The 9,651-nt window shown below is 42.5% G+C and overlaps 1 protein-coding gene across 1 annotated transcript in view; it reads left to right on the top strand.

Moving 5' to 3' along the window:
* The first annotated feature begins 3,165 nt into the window (after positions 1-3,165).
* The window catches only part of LOC143029778 (histone deacetylase 9-like), a 454,521-nt gene continuing 448,035 nt past the window's right edge, over positions 3,166-9,651 (top strand). Inside the window, exon 1 of the mRNA XM_076192726.1 lies at positions 3,166-3,559. Coding sequence (XP_076048841.1) covers positions 3,472-3,559 — 88 coding nt within the window. The 5' untranslated portion in view covers positions 3,166-3,471. The remainder of the gene's footprint in view (positions 3,560-9,651) is intronic.

Here is a 9,651-nt window from a genome sequence, read left to right as displayed (position 1 = left end):
TAGATACAACAAAAGTAAAACTCAAAGCACACTTTGCAGCATCACTTAATAGTTTGTTAGACAAATTAATCACAAATTTTGGAATGGTATGTTTGATCCACTCACTATATTTGATTAATATATCAAGCTTCTTGAACACCGACCTCATTTTCCATAACAAATTTAACAATCTTGATTTTCATTCCACTGGTATAGCTCGATCAAAATGACGTTTCTTTGATCTTGAGTCTTTGAACATTTCACATATTCAAAGTTACATTTATTAACAACTTAGATTTAAGCCATGGCTTATACAGGTAAGATAATATTGTTATTCAGAGTGATGGCTCAAACACTCAGTCCAGTACTGGAAAATGTAGGTCAAGGGGAGAGATTTCCCGACGAATCAAACGTTCCCCAGTACCCTCGCCTAGTTACTCTTCTTGTACAAATATATATATATATATATATATATGTATATATATATATATATATATGTATATATATATATATATATCTACATATATATATACATATATATATACATATATATATATACATATATGCGAAAAAAACACCAAAGAAAAAGATTAACTGATGACCAAGCGCTTTCGTCTATTCATCAGATTATCTTTTTCCTTTGTGGTTTTCCGCACATTTAGAATCACGAGTTTGTGTGATTTCTCATGCATACACACACACACACACACACACACACACACACACACACACACGCACACACACACACACACACATACACACACACATATATATTTATATATATATATATATATATATATTGTATATATATATATATCTAGATATATATATTACAAAAGGATTACAAAGGCGGAGCATGCCGACAGAAGACCTTTTGGTCCATAGCTAGGTCGGATGCGAAAAAATATATATAAATGATAATAAAATTACTAAATGCTTACTTTTAGCCATCACCTTCCACCTCCTTTTCTAAATTTCCTAACTCGTATAACTCGTTTCTTCTCCTCTTCCCCTATATTCTTGTCCTCAAACCCTTTACTACATTTAATTCCAACATTTTCATCTTCAAGCAGTACATTGTTTGAAAGTACTAAAATTTCCACTATTCTCTTATGTATAGTGGCAGTCATTATCTAATGAATGTATCATCTAGAAAATCCCCAGTCTCAATTCTAGAATCTGTTCTGTTACCATATTCAATTGTGTGCAACTTTTTCTACCCATGGTTGAAATATATATATATATATATATATATATATATATATATATATATATATATATATATATATATATATATATATATATATATAAGCCTATGTACCTTCGTTAATGCGTCAGGGACTAGGCCAAGGGTTGTCAACTTAGGGTTAGTGGGGGGCTTTCCCCAAGGGGAGACGGAAGCCTTCCGAAGCCCTAAAAGGCTTCGGAAGAGCTGGACACCCGACGTATTTACTGACGCAGACTGTTAGAATATTGATCTTTCTACAAGCAACAATTCTACGGATTCAACGTTCTATATCATGTACAGAACGTCAGTTTTATTCACTCGCAGATTAATTTAACATTGAATATAAATATTTCTCCATTTGAGTCGGATATACGTTTAAAAGGGCAGTGGCTTTGTGGTATTTGGTGGAGAGGCTACCACAGGATATAGTAAAAGTTCTGGGAACCTCAGCGTTTGAAAATTAGTCTCCCGTAACTGTGTTTACACTGTCGCTGTAACCAAGGTCTAAATATACTTAGATCTTGGCTGTAACTCTTCGACAACGCCAGCGACGATATTGTTTGGCCACGCTGGGCCCTGAGGATCATAATCCATGATCTTCCCCCAGATGACGTCAGAGAGGTAAACAGGGCACATCAACACTGGGTAAAGTCATTCAGGATTGAGGTCGTACGTACTCGAATCATTGCAACAAATATTTGTCAGCAAAATTGCAACCGCGTTTTGGTTTTGGGGGGAAATGGGGTCAAGGTAGTCGTGGCGCCTCAGGGTCCATGGAAGACCTAAATATATATATTTTTTTCTATTTCTATGTAGGAAATGTTAGTTGAAGCGATGTTTGAAGTATATTATTTACTTCGTTGACATGGTTGTGCAATTGAGTCCGTTTTATTCATCTAGATGGCGTCCCCTAGTTTGGATATTTAGGAACAGGCAGGAGGCAGTAGCATCAGATGCACTGCCTGGATTGTGTTCGTGTCGGCTTTATGCTGCTAGGTGGGCAGGGAGGCGTGCTGTACAGGTCTAGGAAGGCGAGCTATAAATAGCTCTGCTCCGTTTCTTGGAATCCCCTTTCGGCTTAATCAGATTGTACGCAGAAGTTCCGACGAGATGCCTGTATCATAGCAACGGTTGCATAATATTATATTTCCTTGGATATTGCTTCATGAGTAGGGGGGTGCGGGGAGTCGTGCCTGGCTGGTAAATGGCGTGGTCTCAAAATAAGTCATTCTTTTTCGAAATCCCATGGCTGGATTCCCCTCTTTAACCTGAGATGCAAGCCACTCCCCCACATTGCGCCCCATTCTGCACAAGTGGAGTCGCCATTGCGCAGGTACCCCTGAAATGAAAATAAAATCTTACGTTCCCATAACATTGACTTAGATAACTTTTCTCTTAAAGATGAATTATTTTCCAGTGTATTCCGTGGAACTGTTGGGAGGAAAAAATTATTCCAAACTAGGTCTCCTATGGAACGGCCCCTTTAAGGGACGGGAGATGCTGTATGGAGGTATTTGGCAACTCTGTAACGGTTTCCCTGAAACAACGGGATTCTTTGTCTCTCACTTTATTTCCTCTGAATGGAGCTTAGGTGAATGAATGGGGAATAGTGAATTTCGAAGGAAATTACTTATGGAGAATTAATAGCAAGAGAGTATCACGTTCTGTTACAGACAGATACCTTGAGGGCGGGAAGGCGTCTGCGTGAGAGGTCGGCACGCTGGGCTGCAGAGGAGGCGGGAGAGGAGAGAGGGAGGAGGCAGTGTGGCGATGTTGGTACGAGTTGGTGACGCGTCCTTCCTTCACAACAACAACGCCAACCAGCCAGATAGGCTCCCGGACCCCCGGTCACAGCCAGCCAAGTTGAAAGGTCCTGTCGACCTTCTGCCCAGTTGTCGATGGGGTATCCCTTGACCGTTGTTATGTGAAGTGTTGCGCCAAGGCGGCAGACGTGCGCACGTAAACAAACTCGCCCGCCTGCCAAGAGCGGGGAAAAGGCAAGACTCGGTAAACAAGATATTTCATCGAACTCGAACTTGGTATTCACAGAACTTAAAAGGGAATAAACCTTTGGAAACTTTACATCCATAGCGACCTTTCCCATGAGTTGAGGATTCCCCCATCCCCTTGCCTTGCCTCAACCTTTCTCCCTCAGCCGCACCCCTATTCTCTCCCTTTCTCCCACACAAAAGTAGATCCCTTCTGTTTCTTGTGGAACTTCCTATCCCCATCCCCCACCTCCGACTCCAAGCTCGTCCTTGACCATGGAAACTTCCCATGTTCTTATCAAGACGGAGGAGGACGAGGCGAAGGAGATCATGCCGAGTCCAGCAAACACGGCGGAAGCAACAGGTAGGTCTTCACTAGCTACTGGTACTGTGTCATCCTCCTCTTTCCAGGTAGCTGCCCGCTTGAGAAAAGGTACCCGCACGTCTCAGTGGAAACCCTCGCTTGTGCAACCATTTTATCTATTTGTTTATTTATTTATTCACTGGAAAAGACGTTAACTCTCATAAGCCTCTTGGGTTGTCACTAGTGTTTATTCATTTGTTTATTTATTCCAGGAATCGTCAATACCATACAATAACTTAACTTTTTGTGCCTCACAAGTTTCAACCTGATCATGTGAAGACTGAAATGTCATAGTTTTAATTCTCTCCCACCATCCATCTCACCACCCCAGTTCCTTCGTAGCTATGAACGTTGACCTAGTGTTGCCGCACCCCCCACCCTTCACACACAATCCCCCACCCCCTCACCGCAGCCCACCTGTGGCTGTTGCATGGAGGGGGAAGTCCGGTTGGCCCGTTGGTTGGTTAGGAGCGTCGGAGGCGGCGGCTGCTCTGCGGGCGTTTGGGGCCCAGCCGTTTGGCGAGCTCTTGGCATGGCAGAGTAGCATTAGTCAGGTGTTTTGAACCCACTTGGTTGGAGCCCTTTCCCCTCCTACCCCTTCCTTCCTTCATTCCCCTCCCTGGGTCTCTCTCTAATACCTAAATGCTTGTGCAGACCCCCAACTCGATTTTCGGGTGTTCCCACTCCCCGGTTCATGTTCAGAACCAGGCGTGGTTTAGCCTCAGCCTGAGGAGGCAGAAGGTGGAGACAAGGTCTGAGGAGACGGACATAGGGGGGATGGTTCGACCATGACAAGACAGAACCAGTCAAGCTGACGGACCCTAGCTGGCAGATATACTGTTCATGAGAGACAGCACGCGCAACTGACGTAGTGATTTTTTAGCTTCCTCGGTCCCAACACACACACACACACACACACACACACACACACACACACACACACACACACACACACACACACACACACACACACACACACACACACACACACACACACACACACACACACACACACATATATATACACACACACACACACACACACACACACACACACACACACATATATATATATATATATATGTGTGTGTGTGTGTGTGTGTGTGTGTGTGTGTGTGTGTCGACCTATATATATTGTAAATATTAACGCTTGTGATACTGAGGGGCGTGTCTGGGCAATTAAAATTGCCACTACCTTCCCCCGGACAGGTTTATCACCACCCTCCTTATCTTACAATATATATATATATATATATATAAATTTATATATATATACATATATATATATATATATATATATATATATGTGTGTGTGTGTGTGTGTGTGTGTGTATATATATATATATTTGTATAGTCATATATATATGTATATTCATATATATATATATGAATATATATATATATTATATATATATGAATATATATATGAATATATATATATATATATATATATATATATATATATATATATATATATATATATATATCATCACCCGTCGTTTGTCTTTCCTCCTATAACACAAGCATTCACTCTCAGCTGCCTTTTTCATCTCGTCGCCAGAACACCCACGCCCTATATGTCAACAGTTAACCTCTCACCCACACATCACCTCCCGTTTCCGCGCTTCATCCGACCTGCGGGTGGCCCGTGGCGTCCTCTTGTAACGGACATAACGAATTCTTGGCCGGATGGCACATAATTGTTCAAGGTCCTCGCAGAGGAAGGTGGGTAGGGATGTAGGGGGGTTGGTGGGGATCTTCGTTTGAGTGATCATTTCAAGGCGACATTATGTAAATGTAATACTGCTTTGCCCCGAGGTTCTTGGATACATACTGTACGATGCGGAGTAGATATTGCTCTGGAAATGAAGATATCATTTTGTGAGTTCTGTTGGGGATTAGGGTCCAGTGGGATCAAATAATTTTCTGGCTTCGTAATTTTATAGATATATGGCTGTCCTTTCTTTGAATTTGAATAAGATCTTCAGGACATGTGATTTTTTCGATTATAATTTCTTTCGCCACAGTTTGAGATGACTCTTCCTGTATTGTATATTAAGTTTTGCGCTACAAGCCACATCTCCCTTAACATCTCTAAAACTCCACCCCTATCTACCAGCTATCTACCCTCTCCTCTTCCTCTTATTTCCTTCCTTTCCCCCTCCCTTCCTCCCACTCCCCTCTCTCTCACTTTCTCCTTCCCTCCCTCCCATTCTCTCTCCCTGGCTCTCTCATCTCCTCCCTTCCTCTGTCTTTCCTCCCGTCCTTCTCCCCTCTCCCTCTCGCCTCTCCATCTTCCTGCTCTCTCCCTCTCTCCCTCCTTTCCTCACTTTCTCCTCTCCCTCTCTCGTCTCCCTTTCTCCTCTCCCTCTCTCTCTTTCTCTATCGTCTCCCTCTCTTTTCTATCCTCTCCCACTCTCCTATCCCTCTCTCTCTATCATCTCCCCTTTCTCTCCTTTCTCCTCTTTCTCTCTCTCCTCACTTTCTCTCCTTTCCTCCTTTTCCTCTCTCCAGTCTCCCTCCTCTCTCTTCTTTCTCTACTCTTGTTCTTTACTCTTATCTTTCTTTATTCCCTCTTTCCTCACTCACTCTCTTTCTTTTTCTCTCTATTTCTATTTGTCTCTCTTCTTTTCACTCTTTTTCTTTCTCCCCGTCCCCTCCAGTCCACTCCCATTTCCCCCTCTTCAGTCCTTTTGCCTCTCCTCTGTATCACTTTCCTCCCTCTTGCCTCTTTATTTTATTTATTCATATATCTATTGATCTATTTATTTTGTTCATTCTATTTTACTGCATTTATTTACTTTCTTTTATATATGTTTCTATTGCTTGTTTATATGTTTTTCATCCATGAGCTCCTCTCACAATTCGGTAAAGAGCGCCCCAATTTGTTGTTGTCAGGGCAGTCAGGGGTCTGGGCTTTGTTCTTGCTGCGGTCAAGGCAGACAGGGATATGGTGCCTTGCCCCGTTAGAACGATGGAGGTGCGGGTCCTAACCTTAACCTGGTGTACTTGTGGCAGCGATGGGGACGAAAGCGGAAGGAATGGAATCCAGTAAAACGAGATGTCTGTTTACCCATCTACCACGGGCCGGTGTCACACTGTCTGGTGCCGCTGTTGCAGATAGTTGACTATAGCAGTCTCCCTCACGACTCATTACACTTGAAATGTTATGACAGTATATTAACCAGGGAGAGAAGGTAGTCATCGCCAGATGATTTTATTAAGTTAATTAAACTTGAAAACATCATCTGGCCGCATCCGACGCTTCCGCGTAGCGACTCCGATATGTCTTGGAAGAAGGACAGTTGACTGGGAGTGTATTCACTTGGTATTTGTGTGAGACTTTCTCGTTTGTCTTTGGATCCTGTTCGTCCACTTTCCTGTTGGGGATACTTTTTGTCGTTGCCGTACCCTGAGGCAACGGAAGTCGCAAATACAGCCCCTACGGTTATAAGAAATAGGGTCCAAATTTCGCATTAACTTTGGTCATTTGGCAACGCGTGCAACATTCCTTTAGGCACAAGAGACAAAGCTTGCTCACGAACCGGCAAAAGGGAAGCAAATGAAAAGAAAAATCATATAAAAATGTAGACCACAAGAATTTTGAGTGATGATGAAAAATTATTCTTTTTCTCACTTTTTTTTCTAATTCAGTGATGCGTCGAAAAAAATCACCACGGAAAACTAAATGCATAATACAGATTTAGATAGTGAAAGAGCTTGCATGTGACGTACACATAGAAATTATATTAAGTACAACTACAAATTATTTGGGTTAAAGTTTGACTAGATTGGAGTTTGAAATATATTTAATTGTGACTAACAATTTTAGACACTCGACTAGTATCCCATTTGCACGCTAAGACTCCTCTAAGCTGATTAAGATCGCCTGGCACTAGATAGAACTAAGTATCAAATGCGATATAATGGGAGACTACTATATAATAAGTTCGACCGCATCCACCCACACTTGGATTATGCTGCTTCCTTTTTTTTCTCTCTCTCTTTCTTTCTTTCTTTCTTTTCTCTCTTTTATGCTGAGCTGTCATCCGCCCGGACTTCAATGTTACAGTGGTCCGTATCATGGGTACGCTTTCTGAATCTCACTAAAGACAAAAATTAGGAAAGGGTACAACGTCGAGCCACAAAACTGGTACCGAGCATCGTATCCAAATAATTTAAAATTTTGCCAAAATATCTTACTATTCTTCCTTTAAGAAAATCAACAGAGTAATATAAGTATGTATCCGTGTTTTGTATGTGTACATTGATTTACTGTACTATTATCTAAAAAAAGATGTCCATGATTAGTAATTTAGTCATTATTATTATCACTATTATTATAATTATCATTACTTTCATTGTTATTATTATTATTATTACAACATTGTTATTACTATTGTTAAAAACTCGGAGACTCGGATCATGGTGTGAGTAATTACAGGCCCAAGATAAGGAATTGATGAGGTTAAGATTGAAAATATTTCCGCTAAACACTAACCAGGCAAGATATAATTATCTGAAACTGTCGGGACATTGAAGTAGTTAAAAACAACCCGGCCGACCGCGTAGTTGATGAATGGAACTAACTTCTCGTTGATGCGATTGCATGTAATTTGGTTTGAAGTTTTAAGATTTAATCAATTAAAATACCTCAGCAAAGTACCATAGTGTCTGTCAATTAGTTTTGTTAACCTCTTTTGTTTGATTCCTTGGGTGTTTGTTTTCTTTTCCCAACCTTATTATGGGGAGATATTTCCTGTTGGCATGTTTTCCAAATTATAACCCCATTGTAAGTGTCAAAACGATGGTTGGAGTGGTGGTGGTTTTGTTTGAAGAGGAGCTGGTGTCTAACGGAAAGGCAAGCTCCTAGAAGGAGCCTCTGTCAGGTGGCCGGTCAGTGGAAGGACTCTCCCCGAGGGCACGTCCCATGAAGGTGGTCGGCGAAGGCTACGTCTCAGGAGGGACTCAGCACATGGGTGGCGGTGGAGTCAAAAGCCGTTGCGCGGGAGGAGACAGCCAGGATCGCGAACGGAAGAGTTCTGCTTGAAACTCCTGATCGGCTGCTCGTAAAATCCGTGTGCAAGTACTGAAAGTACTCTTGGAGTATCATCTGCGACTCCGCAGTGAAAGCCGTTCTCCTTGACGGCGTGGGTGAGTGGGGTTCAGTCAGACTTCCTCTTGCCTGCGTCGAAAGAAGAATCTTCATTGTCGGTTCTACCGGAGTCAGGTTGTGAAACCTTGAGATCTTCATTGACAATGCTAAAGGTGTCGTTTGCGGGCGAATATGCTGGGCGGTCTACATGTACTGTAAGTGAATGGTCCGAGAGCACGCCAGTCACAGACGCCAAAGATGACCAGGGTGCGGACGTCGTGTTGATTGGTTGACTGGTGTCTCAAAACTAGGGAAGTTTAGCTTTTATAATCCTAGGGTATTGGTCCTCTAGATTGGTGTTAGCACGCAGGAGAGTCAAAATAGGGTGGTTTGCTGCCTAGAACACTGGACTATCTATGTGGAGGTGGTTATGTTATGCCGTGAGGATTATGTTGTATGTAGCAGCAACAGGTGTGATGGCATCAGGAATCAGTCCGTATTCGGGATGACAGATTGGCAGGGGAACACTTTAGACTTTTTCTTCTTCTCTCCTGAAAAGGAACGTAAAAGGAAAAAAAAGCTTCAAGTAGTTTGAGTGGAGCAGCTCTTTAGAAGTGTGGCTGGAGCCAATGAGGGTTCGGGCATCGTAGGCGATGAGTTGCGGGTCGTGCAGTCGAGGGTTTGCTATAGGGCATAAGCCGTGGCCAGAAAGGCTGATGGAGCTCGCTGATGCAATGGAAGGCAGTCTCAAAGGTGGAATCCAATTTCGGTTGTGGGTGCTGATTAACACAGCCTGTTGTTGTACTCGCATCTGTGTGATAATATACGGATGGGGCTTTTCGTGTGTGAGGTAAATCTTGGAAAGTGGAGGAAAGCTTAGGTAGTGTTGGGGTGGGGGCAGACCCACGTGCAAAGTAGTTAATCTGAGTTTTGACCGTGCCTGTCCACAACCAGGGAGCCTGCGTGTGCCCGCGAAAGGGTGATATAGCCAATCAAA

This window comes from Oratosquilla oratoria, chromosome 11 (genome assembly GCF_046742065.1).
Source record: "Oratosquilla oratoria isolate Oo_2021 chromosome 11, ASM4674206v1, whole genome shotgun sequence".
Lineage (NCBI taxonomy): Eukaryota > Metazoa > Arthropoda > Malacostraca > Stomatopoda > Squillidae > Oratosquilla > Oratosquilla oratoria.
Note: the sequence above shows the minus strand (reverse complement) of the source record. Positions and strands in the feature narration are given on the sequence as shown.